This window comes from Condylostylus longicornis, unplaced genomic scaffold (assembly GCF_029603195.1).
Source record: "Condylostylus longicornis isolate FDR11 unplaced genomic scaffold, ASM2960319v2 ptg000006l, whole genome shotgun sequence".
Lineage (NCBI taxonomy): Eukaryota > Metazoa > Arthropoda > Insecta > Diptera > Dolichopodidae > Condylostylus > Condylostylus longicornis.
This window is the reverse complement of record NW_026577975.1, coordinates 4,802,270-4,828,564: the sequence shown is the minus strand read 5'-3', so window position 1 is coordinate 4,828,564 and position 26,295 is coordinate 4,802,270. Positions and strand designations below refer to the sequence as shown.

The 26,295-nt window shown below is 22.8% G+C and overlaps 1 protein-coding gene across 8 annotated transcripts in view; it reads left to right on the top strand.

The window, feature by feature from the left end:
• Positions 1–25,647, top strand: part of LOC129618446 (cytospin-A-like) — a 124,029-nt gene extending 98,382 nt beyond the window's left edge. For 2 of the 8 annotated variants that reach the window (XM_055533190.1, XM_055533192.1), the window contains 13 exons: positions 15,413–16,269; positions 16,355–16,687; positions 16,757–16,858; positions 16,943–17,797; positions 17,876–18,019; positions 18,091–18,256; positions 18,467–19,537; positions 20,611–20,768; positions 20,875–21,096; positions 21,208–21,325; positions 22,364–22,696; positions 24,653–24,927; positions 25,085–25,647. In XM_055533190.1, the coding sequence (XP_055389165.1) occupies positions 15,745–16,269; positions 16,355–16,687; positions 16,757–16,858; positions 16,943–17,797; positions 17,876–18,019; positions 18,091–18,256; positions 18,467–19,537; positions 20,611–20,768; positions 20,875–21,096; positions 21,208–21,325; positions 22,364–22,696; positions 24,653–24,927; positions 25,085–25,174 (4,392 nt within the window). In that variant the 5' untranslated portion in view covers positions 15,413–15,744 and the 3' untranslated portion in view covers positions 25,175–25,647. The remainder of the gene's footprint in view (positions 1–15,412; positions 16,270–16,354; positions 16,688–16,756; positions 16,859–16,942; positions 17,798–17,875; positions 18,020–18,090; positions 18,257–18,466; positions 19,538–20,610; positions 20,769–20,874; positions 21,097–21,207; positions 21,326–22,363; positions 22,697–24,652; positions 24,928–25,084) is intronic. The other 6 variants (XM_055533187.1, XM_055533186.1, XM_055533185.1 and 3 more) reach the window with 6 other exon arrangements.
• The last annotated feature ends 648 nt before the right edge of the window (positions 25,648–26,295 follow it).

Below are 26,295 nucleotides of genomic sequence, written 5' to 3'. Positions count from 1 at the left end.
ACGAAATAAATGCGTTCCGGTTAACATTGGCTGTAACGGATTTCCAGAGCAGTTCTCATTTTTAGAAGTAAGATCATTTAAAGTGATAACTGCCTTTGTCAATTATTCAAATGTTAATGAATACTTATATGTTATGTTAACTTTTAATTGTAATCAAACATGTTTGATAAACAAGTTTGATACAGAATCAAAAGTATAGGCAATTTTTAAAACATAAAAACATTTTTGTAAATAGAAACAATGCCTGAACCCTTTTGATCAGAAAAGAACTCATCACATGTCTGACCGACACATGGCTCTCATTTAAAGCAAAGAATTAGTACCATGTCTTTCACAGATTCACGCATTGTTTTAAGACAAAATCGGTTCATACATGTTTTTATAATTGAATGGGTTAAATTTAACCCGTCAATATTATACAAGACATATTATATATGTACATAACATTTTATTTTTTCTATTTTTATTTTTACATATCATACATTCCTTGGTTTTTTACTTATTTTTTTATGTTTAAAAAAAAAAAATTCTTAAAAAAAAATATATAAAAAATAAAAACATTTTTACAAGAGTAATAAAGTGAGTCAAGTTAAAGTCAAAAATAAGTGAAATATAAATTCTAAAAATGGGAGTCAATTACATGTTTATTTACAAATAAAGGCGCCAGGCCATAATAAAACATGATCGTATGTAACATTTGGTATACGAGTATGTAAGAATATAGATTCTATTAATTGTGTAACATACACACATGATTCTAGTATGTATATAAATTATAGAAATGCCATAAAAAGTAATTTGGTTGTCTTTTTTTTTTAAAAAATCAAGCAGCCAGACACGTTATCTTTCTATAACTAAAGAGTAATTAAGATAAAAAGACGACAAGCATGCTGTACACAGAACTTAATACGAGTAATAAAAAAATAGAGAAAAAATTGAATTTTAATTCGCAGTTTTTTTTTCGTTATCTACTTTGATTTTTATTTGATTCTTGGTTTTTTTTTTTCATTATTGATTACCAGTTACCTCAATAATTGAAATTGTTCATGATAATCCAAGTCAATTGAATTAATTAATTTGATTAAGTAATTTTCAACGGTGTCCTATGAAATTAAAACCTATTTTACTTTAAATCTCATTTTAATATTATTTGCGGCTTTATTTCTGGAATTGTTAGAAGTTATAGTCATTGTAATTGTGTCGTCAATAACTACATAATTACTATCATGACTTGAAGAAGAAAGAAATTTAGTCGGCTGCTTATAAATGGAACACAAGCAGCCGACAAAAATTATAAAAACAAAAATCGATTGTCATATCCATCAGAACTTTAATTATTTTTTCCCCTCAAAAACGCTGAATATTTTGTTGAAAATTATATTCAACAACCGATTTTGTGTTGAATAATTACTTAACACTATTTATGCATAATTAGAAATACTTGGCAATTAGAAACGTGTTAACAATAATTATTCTAATTTCATTTCTAACAGCAATATTTTAAAATATCAATTACTATATTTGATATCGGGAATTTTCCTGAGATCGGAAATATATTTACAACGTCGAGAACCCAATGATAGCGTGATCGGAAATGTGATATGTAGAATAAAATTTATATCAGCATTGTGTCATTATCGGAAATCATTTTACAATGTTTTTGCAAGTTTATGGTGATACCCAAATTATTGCAATTTATAATGTTGAAGTAATCAATTATTATTCACATATGTATGTATGTAACTTTTTCAGATTGCAATTACGAATTACAATCTTCGGTATATTTCTGATAAAGAAATAAAAATTATTAATCAGAGAGAAATCGCTTGGATGAAGGACTAACACTTACGTTAATAAGTGTTATATAAAGAATATAATTTCTCGTCAATTTTCCGTATCACCATGCAATATCTATACTAGGCAATCGATTGTCCATTTTTTCTATTACCATGCAATATCTACTATAGGCAATCGATTATATTCGAACTAATAGAACTCATTCATTTCAAACTAATTAAGGAAATTTTAATTGCTTAATCCATAATTTAATTCAAAATGCATAACTTAATCTTCCATTAACTTTAAGATTATTCAAACTAGAATATAAAAGAATGCATATACATAAATTTAATTTCCACTTATTATTAAAAACTTTGATTTATTTTTTTAATATAAAAGAAAAAATTTTACACTCTTTGTTTTTAAAAACTATTTTTATAATGAATAGAAAACCAATATAAATATTGTTATATGTAGTATATGCTATTATGGTATGTACATAATATTCTTATACAGCAACAATAAATTATTATACTAGAGTTCAATAAACTTTAAAATAAGAATAAACAAAATCCCATAATAAAGTACGATACTAGAGAGCATTATAAAAATAAAAAATAATAACAACACGAGACAATTTTTATACTCCCCAGGATTAAAAATTTTATTATAAATTAAAAAAAAAAAAAAAGTGTAAGTACTCTAAGTATAGGGTACACAAACGAAAACATACACGTATACGCTTGTATAACACTAATAGAAAATAATATGTGCTTATAATATTATAGTATTAAGAGTTCGATAACTATGAAAGATGGGTCTCAATAAAAATTTATTGTACTTATATGATAAAATAAAAAAAAAAAACGAAAAATCATCAATTTAATAAGCATTTTAAAACATAGGGATTTTAACTCTTGCCGCACAATATTAGGTCCTTTCAAATGCAATATATTAAATATTTTTTTATAGAATAAATTTTAATCTATCTTTAGATTTATATTGTACCTATATATCAGCCATATGTTTATATGTATATGCACATTGCATATAAGTATAATAGAACATGACAGGGGAAATGGTTTTGAATGTTTCATTCTCCTATATATTATGGGCCAATAAAAAAAAAATTTTTTTTTTTTGAAATGGTTTTCTTTTTTTTCACAATTCTTTAAACATATTGGTATTTTGTATTCCATGTTGGTTTTCATGTATTTTTCCACCTGGATTATATACACTTACGTTCAACTATATTAAAAGTTATGGACAACATAAAACAGAGTGTACGAGATTGAATGATGTACCCAGAGCAAGAATTTTACTGCGGTTATATAACGGACCATTATTTTGATTGTTTTAACTTTCTAAGGATTAATAATGACATGTTGTCCTTATAGAACCTTCACTTCATCAAGGGCAGGGGTTTTACTCCGGTCATATAACAGATCGTCACACGTCGACTTCATTGAACTATTAGTCTTTAATTTTTTTTTATTAAATAATTGATATCTGAAAAAGTTCGATTTCTGAACAAAAATGGTTTGTGTAGGTGCTAGTGGCAAATAAAATCAACAATTTTGAAAAAGGATAAAACATAAGAATATTATAGTTTTCAAAAAATGTAATTACGAGTATGTCAAAATTAGAGTATATATAATAAGCTAAAAAGTCGCTACATTCAATTTTAATACATACGTATTTAAAATTTTGAATAGTTTGAATACTTTTCCAACTTTATGAACTGAAGCTCAGAAAAATACCTCATTTTATCATACCCTTTAAAATCACAAGTATCGGACACTTTGTAGTTATATAAACAATTTTCCATATACTCAAAATTAAAATTTATAAACGTATTTGTACAAAGTAAGTATATAGCTATAGCCAATATACAAAATATATAATATGTATGTATGTATATGAGTAAAATTTTAACCACTGTAACAATAACAATAAGTCATTGTTTGTCACATTCAATCCTTTTGGGTCCTATGTTCATATTTAAGCTTATTTTTCTATTTCATTCCTTTAAATTGCATGTTGCTCTTTCTCGCTCTTATTAATAAACGTATATAGATGATCAAAAATATTCAAAATAACAAGAATATTCTTTCTATATTAGAAAATACTGGTAAAGCGATTTTATTTTGTTGTTGTCTCAAATTGTCGTAATTGTCGTAAATTGTCGTAATGTTAGAAAAATAGCAAAAAATTTTTTAGCTAAAACATAAAAATCAAAAGAGAAAGAATTCTCTTCATTTTTTCACCTTGGCATTCTTTTAATTCACTGTTTTTGAATGTTTTGAAAAAAAATAAAGAAATTATTAAGGGTGGTTTTTTTAAACAAAAGACAATAACTGTTCATTACCTGAACATTATGTAACCGAAACACATAAAATATGCATATACGTACATAAATGTAAAAAATAGAGGTGGGAAATAAAATATTGCATGTTTTTAACCTATTCATGTATCATTTTTTTTTTTTGATTTGCATAACACAAAAAATAAAGGATAGAAAATAAGAAAGGGTGTTTTAGCACTGCCATCCGTTCAATTCAGTAGGATTTTTTTTCTTTTATTCAAATTTAGAATTATTAATATGGATGGAATGAGTATTGAATTAGAGCATAAAATTAAGTCGTTTTTTATAAGATCTTAATATGTTTTATGTTCGTGTAGCTATTGAAATAATTTTTATGTATTTAAAATAAAACAGGTGTGCATGTATGGATGTACACATAAGAATACAAAAAAAGAATTTCTATGAACATTAATGGTGCTATAATTATATTTTATAGAAGAATTAAAATAGAAACGACCATGTATGCAAAAAATAAGAATTCTAGAACTTGTTTTCCCCCTAACTTGTTTTTTTTCTTAATTGCAGCTTTTTTTTTGTAAATATATTATAAACATGTAAGAATTTATGAAAATTTATCCCATCAATTTTAGGATATGTATAAATTTTTTTGTGGCATACTTACTTTTTACATATACGACAAAATTTAAGATTTAACAGTTATTATCTGAGTTAGATGAAAGTGGTACTAACATTGTCGTAAACTATGATAATGAAATCGTAAACTTGTTTCACATCAGACCTTACGTTATCTGACAGCAAATATTAACAGCAATTACTCTATTCTTATCAAATTTAATGTTAATTTAATGTAAATATTTTTCAAAAGTAAAATGGAGACAATTAAATTTTTTTTTGCGAAAATTTTGAAATGCGATCAGCTGATTTTAATTTTATATTTATAATTTTTGTAACAAATTTTTAAATTTTTACATTAAATCTCAGCTCCATAGCTAATATGTAAAAGAGTGATTAGTTTTTATCGTAGATTTAATCCTAGATTTTGTCGTTTATGTAAGCAGTAAATAAATTTATCCGGTGTATAACAGAACTATCTTCTGTTTAAAAAGTAGTTTGTATTTTTAATAATATCAAAGCTAAAAAAAATTATTCTTAAGTGTTAAAATGAAAAGCAACCGGTTAGTATCCAAAGTTCTGATATTCTAAAACCTAAAAACCTAAAATTCTACAAGGTAAAAATTCCCTAAAAATTCTTTCAAAATAAGTAAACAATATTATTTTTAAACTTTTCACACTTAAAAATCTTGAATGAAACATTTTAAACAGAATCATAATTTCATTATACCCCATTCCTGGCATAAATTTCTCTGATTATTGAAATAATTTTTGATGTTATAATATTTATATTATTGAATTGGAACCAAGAAACATCTATATAATGTACATATGTATATATATGTTTGCATGAAAAATATTACTGCTAATAAAGAGGGTTAGACATTATTTTGGGTCCTATACTTGTTTGAAAACAAATATACATCAAAATCATTAAATAAAAAAAAAAAATTTAATTTAAAATAAAAGAAGAAAAATAACACTTTTTTTTTTACCGTGTACTTTCAACTATAGAAAAAAAAGTGTTATCTCTTTCGGAATAAAAAAAAAAGTAAAAGATATTAAGATTTTTAATGGATTTGAATGATGAATTCTTCAATTGTTTTTTAATTATTTTTTTTTTTTTCTATTTCAAATGATTTTTGCTCACCTTTGCATTCAACACTTGTCATCATTTTTTGTCTATTATAAAAATATCTCATATAATCCCCTAAGTGATGAAAATAAAAAAAATTGAGTGTATGTACTCTGAAATTGAAAAATATGAACAGAAATTATGGTTCAGGTACAGTCAAAATTCAAAATATTTAAGCTTTTTATAAAGGTTGTTCTAAATGTTCTAAAATGTTTTTTTTTATAAAAGTATTAGTAAAATTGATTTCTGGACTCTTGCTGTGTAATTCGATTTTCGTATTTCGAAAAATGGTAAGGTAGTACCAATCAATTTGTATAGTATACTACCTTTCCATTTCTGCTAATACGAAAATCGTTTCACGAAAATCGAATTATGTATATAGTAAGGCCCCTTATATAAGAAATACAAAATTAGCTTAATCCATAGTAATATCTGTGTGCTTGAAATTGCCAATATTTTTAATTCAAACAACATGGCTATACCAATTTAATTTTTCAAAATTTTAGCATTTTTATAAACAGCGGTATTTTACGTATATTGTTTATATTATTTGATAAGGCAGTCTGAAACTTTCTTTCCATAGTTATTACAAATTTGGATATTAAATCGTACTTCTTAATGATCAATGGGGAATGTATGAAATTTATCGGTAAGAAGGTAATCGAAAATAATAAACTAACTTAAATAATCACCATCTGTAATCGCATGGGAATTAATTTTAGAATAACGATACACTAGAATTTATATCTATATAGAAATAATTTTTTGTTAATTGAATTGTTTCAATATATTATAATGGACTGCTTACCAATTTCAATTGAACACTTTCAAGTTACATACAGATTATTCATAACATTACAAATATTAAAAATATTTTAAAAGAAATTTTACAAAAATTTTTCTTAATCACTCTACAAAATTAATTTAAATATATATATACGAGTATACACAATATTTTTCTTCTTTTGTTCCAAAAATAAAAATTCATAAATAATGGAAAATAATTTTTATTCTTCCTCTTTTGTTAAAATTTTTAAATTTATTAATTAATTACTTAAAATATTTATTAAATTAAAAATTAATTTTTTTTTGCTATTTTTAAATATTAATAATTACTTCCGGTTCTTATAAAGATTTTTAATAATTATTTACAGACCACAATTACATATTTTAAAGCCAAAATAAATTGAAAAAATTAAAAAAAAAAAAAAAAAAAATTTATTAAGGAAAATTTTATTACTTTGACCGTAGGCGTCGTCATATCAGTCAATTCAGTTTTTCTCATGATCATCTGTGAAAATTTATCGTTCTCTTATTAAAAACTCGTTGTTTCTTTTATAATAAAATTGAAAATAATAAATTACTTATACTGTACATAATAATAATTACTTTAATATGGCAAAAAAGCAAAAAGAAAAAAAAAAATTCAAAAATTACAAAAATAACTTAATTGTATTTTTTTTTTTTACATTTATTTTCGTTTTTTACAAAATTTTTCATTTAATATGAATCAAATCACACTGTCTTACACGCGAATATTGAAAAAAAATTAACTTTAACGTAATTAAAAAAAATTTTTTTTGTATATGTATTGATGTATGAGTCTGGATGAAAAAAAATAATGGAACTTTTGTAATGACAACGGGGTTTACATGACAATAATAAGATTGCAAAATCACTTTATATGTAAATAAGAAATTTCAATCTTCAAATTGAATTTTACCGACCGCATTCCATACAATAAAGGATGTTATTGTATGGCATCAAATTTCGAATGTCAAGTCAAATCGGGGAACGCGCTTCTTCATGTTAGGGAAATGTATAAATAATCTATTTTTAAAGAGTATCGGGCCGTAAGTCTATGTCTATCGGTCTGTATATGCACGCGTGTATCTAGTTAATTTTGATTAAGACCTCGGGAACTGGACGTTTCTAGGTCGATTTTACATTTTTCCCAATAATCAACAAATTTCCTTAAAATTTAATATTAAAAATTCAGGGTTTTAAAACAATGAATCTCTAAATTTTTTCGAGTCATTAGGGCTCGGAAACCGAAATGAAAGCACTTTTACATTTTTACCATATTTACGTAACTTATTGGTAACTATGTAATTGGTAATAATGTAATATTCATGATCTTCTGCAACACTTTCGTTAACCGATCTCGATACACATTGCAGTCGGTTATATGCTGACCACATCTGAACTTTTCTCTTATGGTAAACGAATTTTTTAATTTATTTTATTTTTTAAACAAAATTTCTCATTAATTTCATTTTCAAAATTTACATTTTATTTAAAATTATAAATCACCCTTAATTATTATTTTTTTTTTTCAGTATTTAATTTTAAAACCATAAATTTTAAAGTTTCTGGATTTTCTTAAGAAAAGTATTGAATTCCTTTTATAATATTAATTTATTTACTTAAGAATAATAATATTATAAAAGTATCCTATTTATTTTTATTAATTAACTAATTTATTATTATTTTACGATTAGGGTCGAAAATCAATAAAAAATTTAATTTTGTTAAAATATTGAAAATTTTATTAGATTTTACAATGTGTTATAATATGTTTCTTAACCCTCTGTCTTTCGTGCTATAACCTCAATAAAATCAATTTTGAGTTTATGAAACGTATGTTTCAGATTATACGCGTTATAAAATCAATTTTTCCCCAAAATTTTTTAAAAATTTCCATTGGCTCATGTAAATTTGTATAATGCACATAATATGTATATTATGTCACTTGAAAGGAAAATGTGACCAAGTCACATAGCTACATATGAGTAGCTATGGGACAAATGTCTTAACCCATAAATATAATAGAAGGAATGTGAAAAAATTGTTTAACAATCAACCTAAAACTTATAAAATTTAATATGCTACGAAATAAATTTTTTTCACTTGGTCACTTTTCATTCTTAAGGGAAAATCATTATGTAATTTTACTTTACAATTCATATAAAAATGACATGAGTAGAATTCATATTAAATGACATTCAACTAAGAATCAATATATGTAAATCAACTGATTTGAATTTTAATTGTTGCATTAAGCTCTAGGTGTTATAGCCTAGAAATAAATAAATTTGGCGCTGTTTGATTTACGATAAAAGTTAAAACTATTATAAAAATTATTTTGCATAGCAATAAAATTATTTTGAAACATAAATTGCTGATAATTCATCCTTCATCCGTCATGATTTTTTGCTATAGTTTGACTTTTTTTTTTATAATTCCCACTACATAATATTCTTGATCTGTTTATACTTAATATCGTAAAAAAAAAAAAACACATTTTTTTTACCAAAAAAACGAAATAAAATTGAATATTTTTTTTTTGAACCCCCTTTAAATGGGAAGACAAAAGAGTTTTTATTTGTCACATCAAAATAAAATCATTTCTTATATGGTGGTCGGTTGATGTTCTTTGGAGTCTCTACTCTCTGTATCAAAAAAAAAAAAAACACGCAAAAAAAGGCGATGCTACTTTTTTTTTTTGGTTTTTGCTTCTCAAATTTCTTTAATTTTTTACGCTTTCAATGCCGGTAGTGTAATGAACTTTTAAAAATAAAAATTAAGAGTAAAAAAAAAAAGAATTTTGTGTATGAATGAATGTATGATGTATAAGCACATATGTTTGTATGATTTTGTACATATAAAGAAAAAATTCAATCAGTTTTTGGAATTTTAATTTCACGTGGGAATTTCATTTTTTTTTTTTGAGAAATTCTAAAAAATATTAATTATAATGAAATTTCGCATTTTATTTAAAATATTTTTAAATTATTATTGAGAAAGTTTTTAAATATTTTTATATAACCTTAAAGGTTAGATATAAGGGAATTCGTTGTTTGTTTCATTTTTCTTATTTTAGTAAAATTTTGTATGAAATTTTGTGTCTTAGAGAAAATGTGTAAACTACGTGTAATGTATGTTAAGGCATGACGAGCCAAATGATAGAGTATAATAACACTCACAACATTCTTAAGAAATATCTTGTATTTTACTGAAAATCATGTTTACATATTTTACGAATTCTTATGTACATATAAAATTTTTTATAAAATTTCCGAAGTTTTAGTTCATTATTTTGTTAATAAAAAATGAGTTAAAAGAGTGACTCTATTGTTATGACTCTTTGATCAAAAGAAAATTTCAATTAAACATTTCTTGAATTACCCTCGAATTTTAAGTTTGTTGATAAAATATATTCGAAATTTTGCAAATTCATAATACAGTAGAGCTTCTATATATAGAACTTCCTAAATGTCGAAAAAAAAATTTAAAATATATACCTATAAATAAATATTTTAATATGCTAAGTGATCTGAAATAAGCAATTTGAATTAAAGAAAATTTCAACTTATAGGGAGTACGAGATAGAAAAGCCTGACTGTACATAATTATGTATAGAAGCGCATCATTATTGAAACGTACGTTTAGGTATAACATTTAAAAAAAATTTACAAATTTCTCTGACATTAATTATTGTCGTTAATTTATTATTTCACTCGATCATTATTTGTTTCATTTCACATCCAATCCTACTCCACCTACTTACTCATTGTTTTAAAAATTTACTTAAACATCATAACGCGTGTATTTTTTTTTGCGGTTGTTTTGCACATATACAAATGTATATGTGCCTAATATACATTATAAATAGAGTGGCGCTACATGTGATCATTAATGGAATTAATTTTTTTTTAATTAAAATATTGGTATGGATGATTTTTATAATTTATTAATATTAATAAAACCGTTATTATTTTGATAACTACGCAATCGCACCTTAATTGGATTTTTCGTGTTTTTCATACAAACATACTTACATATTCTTTTATTTAAATACTTTTTTCATATTATTCGTTTACGTATAACATTATTTTTGGAAATATCTTCAATTTTTAAATAATTTACAATACATTTCATATGTAACCCCCTTTATTCCAAATTTATGTAGGCGACCCAACAATATTAATAATAGGTTAGTAAAGTCTCATTTTTAAACCAATCTATTATTGGTAAATTAATATTTTTATCTCTTTTACTCTCTAAAATCTAAATGAAAATCTTCTTATACATAAAAATATAGGAATTTATTTAAAGCAAAAAAAAAAAAAAATTAACTTCCAAATATGATTGAATTTAGTAGTGGCACATTGCTTATGAGCTTACGACTTCTCTTGTACATATTCTTTTTTGTACCTTTAGGTTTATTTATTTTTCAAATGGTCGATTATCACCGAATCGCGTACATTATCACGTATCAATTTTTGTCTCTTCTCTACTTTTCTTTTCTTTGCTTATTTTTCTTTTTGATTATGATTAATTTTAATTCTAAAAAAAAAAAAAAAACTTTGAACAAAAATTGATTAATTTAATTGAGCTTAATGATTTTTTGTCTTAAAATGTGTCAAGCCCATCTATGGCGTTCGAAATGTCATTTTAAAAGAAAACATATTATGAAAGTCACAAAAAAAAAACAGAACGTGGAAACAACATAAAGTTGGTGTTTTGTTTTCGTACTTACGTTAGCGAAAAATAAAAAGTGTAGGAAAAAAGTGAAAACTAATTAAAATAAGAATAAGGTAGAAAACAAAAACAATTTTATTTATAGTTTAATAAAAAAAAGGTCAAAATTTATTATAGGTTAGTTTTAAAAAATGATATTGTGTTTGATTTAACTTAATTATGTTATTAGATCATAAACTTGGTAAATTAAAAATTCTATTTTATTTCGTATCTTTAAAAAATAATTAATTTTTTACGAGAATTAAGATGAAACAAAATTTAGGTCTTACGATACGAGCGAATGATATGACAACATAGTCTTAGTATAGAAACACTCTCCATTTTTAATTTTCACAAATAATTTGGAAATTAAATAAAGTCTTGTAAGCCTGAGATATATGTAATTTATCGGAGAATATAATCTGCAAATTAAGACGACCCTGCATTTAATATGATCTCAACTATACTTAATTACAATAAATACTGTCAGAATTTAAATGTCAGGTCTAATAGTGAACAAATATTGTTCATAATGGATTTTATTTGATTGGAATTGAATGATGTTCAATTCCAATCAAACAAAATCATCTTTGATCAAATTTTTATTAAATTAAATCAAACAAAATTTTAGAGTGTAAACGCAAACTCAAATTTTAATTGAATTGAAAAAAAAAACAACTTAGCCACATTATTTATTCATCAAATATAATAATTTTTGAAATGAAAATTAGAACGGAAATAATTTTATTTTAAAATTAATGATTTGAATGATTAATAATTTTATTTATTGCTAGTTTTTTGCCCCCTTTTATTGTCTCTATTAACATTTAATAGATTGAACTTTTTGTTTTGTTTGCATTTTTCTCTCATCATTTTGATAACCAATAAAAATCTTTAAATTGAATGGGTCAAACAACAATTAGCATTTTATAACTTAATAAAATATTGAAAAATATTCACACAATTCAAAATGGTTTTTTTTTTTAATTATCTATTCTTAGATTTATTTTAAGATTTTATGGTTTTTATTTTAGTTTTGTTATGATTTTCAAAATAATTTTTCTGTTTTTTCTAAAATTGAGATTTTTTTTTCTTATTTCATTAAAATTCATTATTAAAATTATCTTTATGATTTGTAAGTATGTATTTATGTATATAATTTAGTTGGATGTTTCGTGTACTTAAGTGTTATAATTTTGATCAGTCATTATCATCTCTAATAATAATATTATTGTATAGTGTAAATAAAGGCAGACAGGCGCTAAAATATTTTTTGATTCTTTTATATTAAAAATGCTAAAGCCGCCAATTTTATTTATTTATTTTTGCTTTTTTTTCTAAAAATTGATAACATATTATTATCATCATGTGAATAAAATTTTATTATTAGAATAATATTATCATTACTATTTAAATGGATTTGTAAATAATACACTTTTTTATAATTTTCAAATTAAAATAGAATAAAAAATAATCAAATTGATTATAGGTATAGGATTTGGGGAATAGATGTAAGGGGTGTGTGAAAAATTTTAGAAAAAGTTGAGATGGCAAATATTTAGAATATGTACATGTATGTTTGTTCAAAAACATGTAGAAATCAGCCATGACCCTGTATTTAAAATTCAATCAATTATTAAATTTTTATTGTGTCAAAATCTTGCTAGACAATTTTTTTTACTAAATAAGTACAATAAGAAAAATTCTATAAATTGTCGAAAGCCTATTTAATAATTTTCAAATTCTCAAAAATACTGAACTTAAACAGGATCTAAAATTACATTTTCTTTTTTGAAAATTAATATTTTAGATTTAACAAAGATACAAACCCGAAAATTAAATTAATATTGGTTAATAACTTGTTGCCAGAGTTCAGTTTCAATTAACTAAAACGATTTGTTTTTGAATAACTTAATATTTTTTTGAAATTTCATATTTCTTATTAACTCAAAACTTTAGTATGAGCAAATGATTAGAATACGAGTAATTAGTTAATTTTGAATTTTTTTTCTTGTTAGAAACGTAATAAATCGGAAAAATTATTCTTATTGATTCTAGCCGGTTTAATTTAGCCAGTTTTCTTATAAGTAATTTCCAAAAAAATATTATAGGCATTTTTTAATATAAGTACATAATTAATTTCAAATACTTATACAATTTTTTTTTCAATTATATGGAAAAATTTTCTTTGTCGCCCATAACCATTTAATACTCTAATGTCATTTACATTAAATATACTCGAAAATTTAGATCTTATATTTTACATATGCAACATTTTACTTTGTTTTTCACAAAGAAAACTTGTCTATAATACTTATGAATAAAAAAATCTTTAAGAAAAATTTTATTTTTTATTTTTTTTTTTGTTAAATTTATTAAGTACATACTTGGCTTTTATGTTGTAATTTATGCAGACCATGACACGATTCAAAAAAATGAAACAGAACATAGAACATGCTTGTTTGAAGAATATTATATATGTATTTTTTGTTCTAAAAATAAATTTGTAAAAGTGTTTCGCTGTTTTCATAATAATAAAAATTAAAAAGAAAATTTGAAAATCTCATTTTCATCTTTAATTTTTTTACTATTTTTTTTTTTTTAATAAACAAAGCAACATGAATGCATGCTGCAACATCAAAAACAACATTTTATTAAAAATCATATGTTACTTGCCACAAGAATAAAAAAAAAATAGTGATTCTTTTGATTTTATCTTTTTTCAGTCTCTTCTATATTCAGGCGTCCATAATCTTCTACATTCACATACTTATTTATTTAATTTAATTTTCCATAGAAAATTATGAGAAAACAAAAAAAGATAAAAATTTTTTTTTTTGACACCACAGAATCAATGAAAAATGAATTCAAATATTTTTCATTTCAATTTTTATGCTGTCTCCTTTAAAAATGTTAAGAATAATAATGTTCTTCCCTTCTACATACTTACATTTATTAAAAATATTTTGCTGTTTCCTTCAATCATTTCGCGTTTAATGAAATAATCCAAGTACATGATATTATTAAAGAAATATTTCATGCAGTCAAATCAAAATAAGTTTGACATTTTACATTTACCTAATTACATTTACTTGAATAGCTATTTAAGTTGACAATTAAGCCAAATTTCACACTCTTTTTTGTACATTTATGGCAACTATAAATTTTGAACTAAAGATACGTTAAAAGCGATTTCGTTTTATGTCAAATACTTGTTATTAACGTTAAGCGTGAATTTCAAGGCGTCGTAACATAAGCGTCAACTATTCTATATAATACGTTGCCAACGCAATAGATGGCCGTTTGATTTTTTTTTTTGTATTTTTTTAAATATAAAGTGTAATATGTCAATTTTGTAAAAATTGGTTAAATGCACACAATAATTGTAATTTTTTGTTGCACAATTAAGCGATCGATGTGATTTATAGGATTTTACTGTGTAAATATATTTTTGTTGTTAACATTTCGTTGTATTTTTGTTGTACTTATTGCAAATCACAAAGAAAGCCTAAATAAAGAAAACATAAAATTTGACAAGTTGTTACAGAATGTCAAAAAAAAGTAGACATTTTCCATATATTTTTGATGTTTTGTTAGTGTTGAATTTTTTTTTCCACATTTAACAAAGAGGTTTATAGTAGAATAACATTGCATTACGTTTTGCAATATGAAATTACAATTTATACACTGTGTGACTAAAACTAAATTATAGCCCTTAATTTTATATATGTATGTATGTATATAAAATTTTATCGTATACCTATATACATATGTAGGTACAATAAATTCGTCTTTAACCCGAATGTACATAAAGTAAATTTCTAAGGTTTAATTTATATTTAACGATTATTGGTTTTTATTATAGGCCACGATCTATTCACTTCGTAAATTCAATTAAATTTTCAGCAATAAAAATTTTAATTTTGAAAATTTATTTAAACATGCGATTTTCATGCAGAAACTTAAGTGAAATTATCAATGAATGAAATACGATAATTTTTTTACGATCTTATAAAAAAAATTCTTTTTATTTTCAGATAATTGCCTTAATTTTAAATTCAATTTGTTTTTTATTTTTAAATAAAAAACCAAATAAAATTTTTGAAAAAATAAAAAAAATAAAAACTGTGATATTTGTAAACAAAAAGTCAGTCATTTTTTTTTTAATTTTCGTATTGAAAAACCTAAAAATAAAGTGCACTTCTTCTTCGAATTAAGGAAAAATAAAATAAAAATTATCAAAAATGAAGTAAAAAAACTACAAAAGAAAAAACAATTCTTAATTATAAAAATCAAAAAGGAAAAAATTATTTGAATATTGGTTCATTTTGGGTTTTAAAAGCATTAATTAAATTTTATAAATAAAAAAATGATTAAATTAAAATCATTCTTTCGTAGAGGACAAGGTCCTTCAGGATCTAAAAATTCTACAAATCAACATTTAGATCCAAATCATCACAATAATAAACAGCAACAACAAATTCATAACTCAACAAATAATTTGAAAACGTCTAGTTCAGTATCAAGTCTTGATGGAATCGGTTTAAAATCTAATAGTAAAGCAACAAAATTAAGTCAAAAATTACACGGATCAAATGATAAATTACAATCACATCATCATCATCATCAAAATCATCATTTTAAAAGTTCATCAAAAGATAAATTAGATTCAAGAAACGGTTCCAAAGAACATATAGTTGATAGTTTGGATGTACAACAACAACAACAACAGCCTCCAGCACCACCAATTAAATATAAAAAGAAACAGCCAACTCAAATGCCTATCATACAACAGAATGTCATAGCAAATAATAATTTATTAGATCAACGAGATGTAATTGGTGAATATAATGAACGTAGTGTTGATTTAATAACAATTGATCCAAATAGAGAGGTACAAAAAATTTATATTTTATATATAAATTTTATTTATTAAATATAAAATAATTTTTTTTTTATATATTTTAAATTATATGTAGGCTACACTGCAACAACAACAATCAATGATGCAGGAATTACAAAGTCATTTAGAAAGACTGACTAGAGAAAAGATGGCTCTTGAAGCAAAAGTTACTGAATTATCAGCATATCAAAATGAAGTACAGCTTTTACGAAATGAAATTGCAAAATTACAAAGTATACAAGAAAAAAATGATTTAGAAATTCAAAAGCTATCAGATGAAAATGAAACTTTGCGAAATCGATTGCGAGATGTTGTTAATTCGCCATTATCAGATGCTGAGAAACATCAAATAATTCAAGATTCACAAAGATTACATAGTTCAGCGCCAGCGTCAATTGCCTTACCAAATGTAATTGTTAATTTTTATGTCATAATATGTATTGAGACCCAATTACTCAAAATATAATATTTATTTTAGAATCATGAAGTTGATGGAACTCCATGTGTTACTCCAGACTGGGATAAAAATTCATCGAGTAGTGAAATTTCAGTGGCATGTCTACAAGATAAAATTATTCAAGTAAACAAAAAATTTTTTTTTGTTTTATTTATTTTCATTTTTTTTACTTTTTTATTTGGTTAAAAAAAATAACTGTTATTATAGATGGAAGAAACACATTATTCAACGAATGAAGAACTTCAGGCAACTCTGCAGGAATTAGCTGATTTACAATCTCAATTAGGTGAACTTCAATCAGATAATGAACGGTTAGCTGAAGAAAAAGATGTCCTTTTCCAGTCATTGTGTAGGCAAACAGAAAAACTAGAAGATTCACGTAATCAAATTGGCACATTACAAGAGTTATTGTTACGTGAATCTAATCCAGCTGAAGTTGGTACAACTGAAAGAGAACAAAAACTTTTGGATTTATTAAAAAATGCTCAAGAGGAACGTGAAAGTCTTCTTATAAAACAAGAGGAATTAAATTCAGAATTAAATGAATTACGTTCCTCAATTGAAAAACAAACCAATGAAAATGGACGTTTAAGAGAAAGAATTTGTCTCTTAGATTCAACAGTTGATGCTGCTACTGCTGAACGCAAACAAATAGAATCACAATTAATTCAAGCCAAAGAAGATTCAGCTGAAAAACAAATAGAAATAAGTCGTCTATCAACATTGCTAGATAATGCGAGAGCAAAAATTGACGAATTAGAACAAGATCGTGCAATGGGTGATAAATCAGATTTAGGTGAACTACTGGATGCTGCCAGAAGGGAAAAAGATCTATTAGAGGCTCAAGTTGCTTCTTTACAAGAACAACTTTCAAAATGCCAGTGCGAGATTCAAAAACTAAAGGATCAGTTAGCTGGTATTACTGAAGAATGTAAAGTGGCACGAAATAATGCTAAATGTGCACTATCCGATTTAGAATATAAGTATGAGACATTAAAAGAGGAGAAAGATCAATTATGTAAAGATTATCAAAGCTTACAGGATAGTACAAATGAGCTTCAGGTATATAAATAAAAATAGATTAAAATTAAATTTAAATGATGAAACATAATATTATTTTTTAAATATTTTATAATTTAGGTGCAATGTAAATGCCACTTAGAAGATAAAACTCAACTTGAAAGTCTTTTATCAGAAACACAAAGACATTTAGGAGAAGCTGAGCGCATGTTAGCTGAAAAAGAAGAACAAATTCAAGAAGAAATTAGGAAACGAGAACAAGAGGTATGTTTAATTGTTTAAAGGGCATTTCATAAAATAACTTATGCATATATTTATTTTTAATTTTTTTTCAGGCTGAAGAATGGGGTCAATTCCAATCTGACTTATTAATGACTGTAAGGGTAGCAAATGATTTTAAGACTGAAGCTCAAATAGCAAGAGAACAACTTGTTATGGATAATAAGACGTTAAGGGAGAAAATACGTGGTTTAGAACAACAAATTGAAAAATTAAACAAACGTAAGTATATTTTTATTTTTAATTAATATTTGATACCATTTCCTTATTCAGGATTCGTCCTATGGACCATTTTCCAAAAAAAAAATTTAAACCCTTCTTAATTCGATGCTCTCAAAACCCCTTTTTTTTAAAAAAAAACTTCTGTTTTAAATACATAATACTCATATAAAACCTTTAATTCAAAAAAAAAACTATAAAACAAACGCACAGGTATGGATTTAGATTGCACGCATAATGGGAATGCTACTAGTAACGCACAGCCCAATAACAATAACGTTAATGCACAGCTTTTAAATTTAACTAACACCAATAACATACTTCATGTACAAAATCAGAATGAGTTCTTAAATCAAGTTGAAAAATTACGCCGCGAAATAAATTCTTTTGGATCTCAACGTAAAGCCTCAATACCAATTAATTTGGAAAGTCGATTTCGGTATTCTTTACCAATAAATCAACAATATTTATTATCAAATGTTGAAAAAAATCCAAAAGTGCATTTCTCTGAGCCTAAAAAACCATTAACAAAAATAAAAGATCGTACAACACTATTGTCACCAACAGATCCACATGGTATTTCACCAGAAGAAGATGAAACAACAATAAATCATGATCCAGGTTTATTAACACCTGAAAGCCAACCAAAATCTATTTTGAGAAATAGCAATGAAAATTTAGAACATGGTTCTTCGATATTTTCATTTACACAAAGCACTTTAGATTTAGCATCTCCGTCAATTGAACAAGATGGTTTTATCAAACCTGTTTTTATATGCCGTAGTACTGATGATTTAATTGTTCAAGATATTGATGGTATACAAAGATGTAAAGAAAAGAATTCAAAATACAAATTTCGACAGCATAGATCTCATGAAAATTTAATAGATGATGAAAATTCTATTGAACAAAAATGTGTCTCAAATGCTGAAAATATCAAAAAGAAACCGCAACCTTTACCAAGATTAAATAGTTTACCATCTGCTGAAGATGTTGGAGTATGTAATGAAACCTTTGTAAATAAAGTAGTTTTTATTCTAAATAAAGAAACAAATGAGTTTGTATTGGAAAAAAATAAGGATAATATGACAACAACAGCAGAAGAAGATTCTATTAGAAATGAAAATAATGATATATTATCAATTACAAAAAATATTTTTGGAAAAAATTCAGAGAAAATTCAACAAGAAGACGAAAATAAAATTAGAAACAGCTTAGAATCAAAAAAGAATATACCAAATTTTAATTTTGGTAAAAAATTGTATGAAAACAAAATGCAGTCCAGTAAGTTGAAAGGAAAACCTTTCACCTCAATGAATTTTCTCTAGTTTTGGTGTTGCCGATTGTAAAAATTATGTTACCATTATATTTTAATTTATTTTTTTGTTAGTTGAAAAATTGTTTTGATTGTTCTTTTCTTGTTTCTGTTCTTGCTGTTGCAAATATTAGTTTAATGTGTGTGTATGTTCAAAGTTTTCTTTTTTATTTGTTCATTTGTAATTAAGCGAGTTCAAAAACAATATATTTATGTATGTATTTCGCGTATTTAAATTAAAATTCACTCTCTTTTATTTTGAGTGTTGAAAACTATTATCTATTTCACTGCTTACTAATTTTATACTGGTGAAATCGGATTTCAAATATTATGTTCAATTAAGTTTTTGAATTCGTTCTATACAATTTTATTTTTCTTTTAAAATAATTTGTTTTAAAATGAATTGATCAGCTGTTATTGCGGACGAAAAACAGAAGAAACTATTTTTTATATAATTACAAAATGCAGGGCATGGATTTTTTTTTGAATTTAATATAATATCCTTTAATTATTTTATTTCATAATGTTAGTGTGAATTTTAATTTTCTGTCTTATTTATTTATTGATTTATTTTTTTTTTTTTTTGAATTGTCAAGCTTTTAGTAACCATCCATATCCAATATGTAATTAAAAAAAAAAACGTGTCAGTCCTTTCATTTTATTCATCAATACTTTTAAAAAATCAGATTCAAATCAATTTGGAACAAGAATAATACGTTCAATGCCATACAGAATACAAGAATAAACAATAATCTTTTTCTTTAATTCATTAAGGCTGTATTGTATATTATTTTAATAAGATTATGATAACAAGCACAATTGTTAAAAAAAAAAACAGAAAAAAAAATACAAAAAATTGCATATTATTTTCTTTTTTGGCTTTTTTTTTCATCCTGTTTTTTCAATCATAAATTCATACAACATATTTGTATAAAAAGTTCTCCCGAAAATTTCAATCATTTTAAATATAATAATAAAAAAATATATTAAATATTTAAAAAATAATGTTATCAAAAATTTTATAATTTTAAAAAAATTTCAGAGGTAACGACATCTGTTGAACAAGCAGCACAACAATCGTTATTAACTACAGTTCAACAAGAGATGGCAGCACGACGGCAAAAAGTTGGTATTTCACGTCAAGATTCAAGATTATCAGTAAAAAGCTTAATTGAGAGTATAGAAAATGTGAATAAACAAGTAATAATATCTGTTATATTATTAAATCTCAACCAAATATTAAAAAATATTAATATATATATTCTTTTTCTTTGTGTTTTTTTCCTTTATCTTTTTTATTTATTAGACCAAATCTAGTAATAATTTGACAACAGTAACTGTTACTGCTGATTCAAAATGTAGTTCATCATCTAGTTTAAATAGTATACCAACGGATGGTCTTAATGGTGGTACCAATTGTGGTAATATCGTTGGTGGTACAGGTAGTTTAACAAATAATACAACAATTGTACAATTTAGTACGAATAATCAAAATGGTAGCAATCGAAATTCAGATTGGAGTGAGAATGTAAGTATTTTAGAAAAAAAAAAATTATAGTTATACATAGGCATTTAAATAAAAAATTTTTTAATAGAATTTTATTTTTAATAATTTAAATAAATTTTATTTCATTTTTAGATTCATGCTCCTGTCGTTACCGGTATAACAGCAAAAAGTCCATTAAGAGAACAACAACAAACTGCTGGTACCAATATTAATATCACATTAAATGGTGGCCAAAAAAGTATAATTTCAGGTGAGGGAGATAAATAACATAATTGCTTTGAATAGTTAAAAGCAAAAAATAATTATTTAATTTAAAAAGTTTAAAGAATAATAATTTCAATTATATATTATTAACTAATATTAATAAAATTTAAAAAAAAAAACAGAAACAGAAAATTTAATGTAAAAATTGTGTTTTTGTTTTATTTTTTTTAACAAAACAAATTTTTAATTATATTGAAAATAAATTCAAATATTAAGGAAAATAAAACTGTTTTACAATGATAAGTACAAAAATTATTTAATTTTAAAATAGTTTGAATATTCTTAATTTTCAGCTGTGTCCACTTTTTAAAAGTGGAAGAAAGTAGTAATCTGCTAGCGTATAAGAATCTTAATACTATTTTATTTGTTATCTTTTTGTCTATAATAGCAAGAAATTTTTTTTTGTTAAATTTTAAAAATATTATAGAATATTTTATTTTAAAAGACAATCTGAATTATATTTTGTAAAAACATTAGGTCTTATTGAATATTATAAAAGGTGGGACATTTTGTGAGCAATTTGATTTAATTAAGTATTATTTCGTAAGATCCTTTAATTTAAATTTTAGATTAACGGTGATTATGATTGGCGAAAAAATAATTTTTATATTAATTAATGTGAGTATAAAATAAATTTATTTTTAAAATTTATTTAAAAATTATTCAAAAATAAACTTTTTTTTAAATTCTTAAATTTTCTCCCATCTTATATAGCTGTTTTTTGCTTTGTTGTGTTAAAATGTGTACTTATCACAGTAAAACCGTGGCATGCTTTCCATTTTTTTTTTGCTTCTTATTTATTTTTCTTTTCCTATATTTTTTTTTCTTAAATAATTGTTATTTTCCGAAAATAAATGTTATATATAAACATAATTTTGTTGTTGTCGTCAAATTTTTCATCAACATTTTTATAAAAATTAAATATAAATAAATAAAAAGAAAAATAAATCATTATAAAATAAAAAAAAAAAAAGTATAGAAAAAAATGTAAAAACAAAAAAAAAATTATTCTTTTACTGTGCAGATTTTACAAAATCGAAATCAAATGGCCTATTATTATTCAACAATAGTAGTAGTAACAATAACAACAATAATACAAATTTCAATCATAATAATAATAATAATTCAAATTCAGCAATTAATTATAATCATACAAATAATAATAATTATAATAGTAATTATACGACGAATACAAATTTAAATAATAGTAATAATTACAATAATAACAATAACTATCATGGACGTTTCATAAAGCAATCAAATAATGATGAATCGTCTTGTGTTGTTGTTTCATCGATATTTGGTCATAAAACAATGGATTCATTTGTAAGAAGAAATAGTTCCTCTGGAGATTTATGTATGTTTTATTGTTTTTTTTTTTATTATTATTTTAAAAATACATTTTATATATTATTATTATTATTATTTTATTAATTTTAAAATATAATGTAAAAAATGAAAATAATTAACAGAATTTAATTAGTATTTTATAAGAAAAATAAAAAATTGCACAATTTTTGAACTTCTTATAACAAAATATTTAATTTACTTTTCATAAATAAAAATTAATAGAAGTAATTGCAAAAAAAAATAAAAATATTCACTATAAATAATTTTTGCTATTATTTTTTATATTAGTTTTAAAAATATTAAACAGTTATCGTATTTATTATCGTAATTGAAACTATCTCTAAAACAATTAATTTTTTAAATAAAATAAAACAATTAATTTCGAATAAAATAATTAATTAATTTTTATTTATTTATTTTAAAAATTTCAATTTCAGTTTTTAATTAATTAAATTAGTATTTATATACAAAATTAATATTTATATAACAAAATTAAATTAATTATGGTTTCAAGGTATTTAAATATCTGAGAACAATTAATTTTATGATTTATTATAATTTATTTTTTTTTTTGCATTAAATCATTATTAATAAAATTCGAATTATCAAATTACTTATTTATTATATAAAATTTTCTTCTAAATTGTATTTAATTTTGTTATCTGATAGTATTTTAATAAAATTCAAGGAAGTTCAAAATTAATAAAATAATAATAAAAAATAATGAATTAAACCAAATTTAAATTAATAAATAGAAGTATAATTAATTTAACACAATAATAAATATCTAGAATTTCATTGAAATCAATTATTACACACTAGGATATTTAATTCACATTTAACTAAAAATTATTAAAGGGAGCAATTATAAAGATATGTAGTTAAATATTTTAAAATTATAGAATTAAATTTTTGAGTAATTGAAAAAAATGAAAAATACTAAAATTAGTATAGATATGTATAAATATATATATATTTCTTTTCATTATAATTAAATTAAATAAATATTAAAATGTATAAAAATATAATTAATACCTATTTATTGTATTATATTTATTATATAATAAAAAAAACATTAAAAATTTTAATGAAAATTAGGTATGAAGAATTTGTTTTTTTTTAATTTGGTGTTGGTTATTGTTGTTGCTACTGTTGTTGTTAATATTATTTTAACATCACTATAATATTATGAATGTGCACTACAATTTGTTACAAAATATCATAAAAAATAATAAAATATTAAAAAATTTTTTGTAAAATATAAAAAAACAAAGATCACTAATGCACATAAATTAAAATCTTAAATAAAATTCAATGCAAATTGTATATATTAAAAATATAAAATAAAATTTTTAACATATAATTTTATAATATTAAAAAACAAATATATACAGCACAATTTAAATATAATATTGTAAAAAAAAACTATTAAATATATAAAATTATGTAAATATTTAGAATGGCTACTAATATAAATTTTCAATGATATTCAATGGTATAGATATTGTAAGATTTATAATATATTACATATAAAATTAAATACAGATATTAAAAAAAAAAATTAATTAAATCGTATATAAAATGAAATATAAAATTAATTAAGATTTTAATATTACTGTACACTTTCTATGTACACTAACTGCATAAATATTTTTAAAATATATTATAAATGTAAATAAATTTTAAATTTATTTTAAAATATATTAATTTATTAAAATAAATTAATTCAAAATTATTGATATTGGATTAAAGGTGAATTATATTATATTGTACTAAAATCTGCACAATTAAAAAAAAAAAAGAAAAATCATATTAAAATGAAAAATTATATTATTAAATTTTTATTTTAAAAAATAATAATGTCATGTACATAAATTTATTTAAATTTTCTAATATTTATGATATAATTATTAAATATATTATTTATTTATTTATTTTTTTTTTTTATTTTGAATTTGAATAGGTGAAAGAAAAGATCCTTTAAATGCTTTAGTTAAAAATGGTGGTTCAAAACGTAATGCCTTATTAAAATGGTGTCAAAATAAAACAGTTGGCTATCGAAATATTGATATCACAAATTTTAGTTCATCATGGAATGATGGTTTAGCATTTTGTGCAATTTTACATTCATATTTACCAGATAAAGTCCCATATGATACATTGGGACCAAATAATAAAAGAAGAAATTTTTCATTAGCATTTTCAGCAGCTGAAAGTGTTGGAATTCCTACAACATTGGTAAAAAAAAAAGAATACGTATATTAATATTAAATATTATTAATATAAATTAATTATAATATAACAATAATTTTTTTTTTAATTAAAAATAAATACGAGTATTAATTGATTATAATGGTATTCCTTTTTAAAATTTAATTTTTGTTTTTTGTTTTAGAATATTAATGAAATGTGCCAGCAAGAACGACCTGATTGGACTCAAGTGATGGCCTATGTTACAGCCATTTATAAGCATTTTGAGGCGTAAAAATAAATTATTTTATTATATTTGTTTTAGGCCTAATTTTTTTCTTTTTAAGTTGTATGTTGTAATTAGAACAAAAAAAAAAAAAATCTCAATATGTTACTATAAAAATATTCGTATTATTTGTTTTTCAAATAAACAATTACCTAAGAAAAATTTGTAATTTAATAATTTTCTTTTCATTTCATTTCATTTTTAAAAATCGAAGTTTTTTTTTTTTTTTTAAGTCTTTTGATTTTATTTTCATTTGGTTGTTAATTTTATATAAAATAATTTATTAATCACAAAATTTTTACACATGCATCATATTATAACATATTATGTTTTTTGAATTTGTATAATTGAACGAAAATTATTTTTCAAATAAAAAAGAAAATTTTATAATTATTTTAATTGTAAAAATTAATTTTTTTGTCTTTTTCTTACGGTTTGAATTTTCAAAACTAGAGAAGAATAAGGTTAGCTTAAATTTAAAAAACCAAAATACATACTTTTGCCAATTTTATTTCTGAAAAACAAAAGAAAATTATTATTGTAATAATGTTTTTTTTTTTTAATTAAATAACTATTTTCTTACCAAAAAATTCAATAAAATTAATATTAATATAAAATGTAATATGATTTATTGTTACTACTTGGCTATCTTTTAGAAAATTTGTAAAATAAAATTAAAACTATTCTAGTTGGTATGCATATTTTCGAAAAAATAATTTAAACAAGCCATCCAAGTTCTTCAAATGTTTATAATATTAAAAATAATTTTATATTTTATACTTTTAAAAATATTGGGTATCTTCGGAATTACATCTACAACACATCAAGCACATTGTATCATCTTCTAAAATATCAAAAAGAAAATTTGACGATTTTTTATGTTCAGAATTTATTTGATGTTGTATCTGCAACTTTTTTAACACTGTAATATTTGTCAAATTGTGTATCCAAAATTTTTTTGATGCATATGTTTTTTTATACATTTATTACGATAAATACCACTTTTATTCGGTGATTCCGAAGAAACCCATTATTAACGTCTTCTTTTTGAAAATACTTATTTAATTTACATTTTTTTTGTAAAGAATTCAAATTAGTTTTGCCTTTTGTTTTTCTTAAAATAATAATAA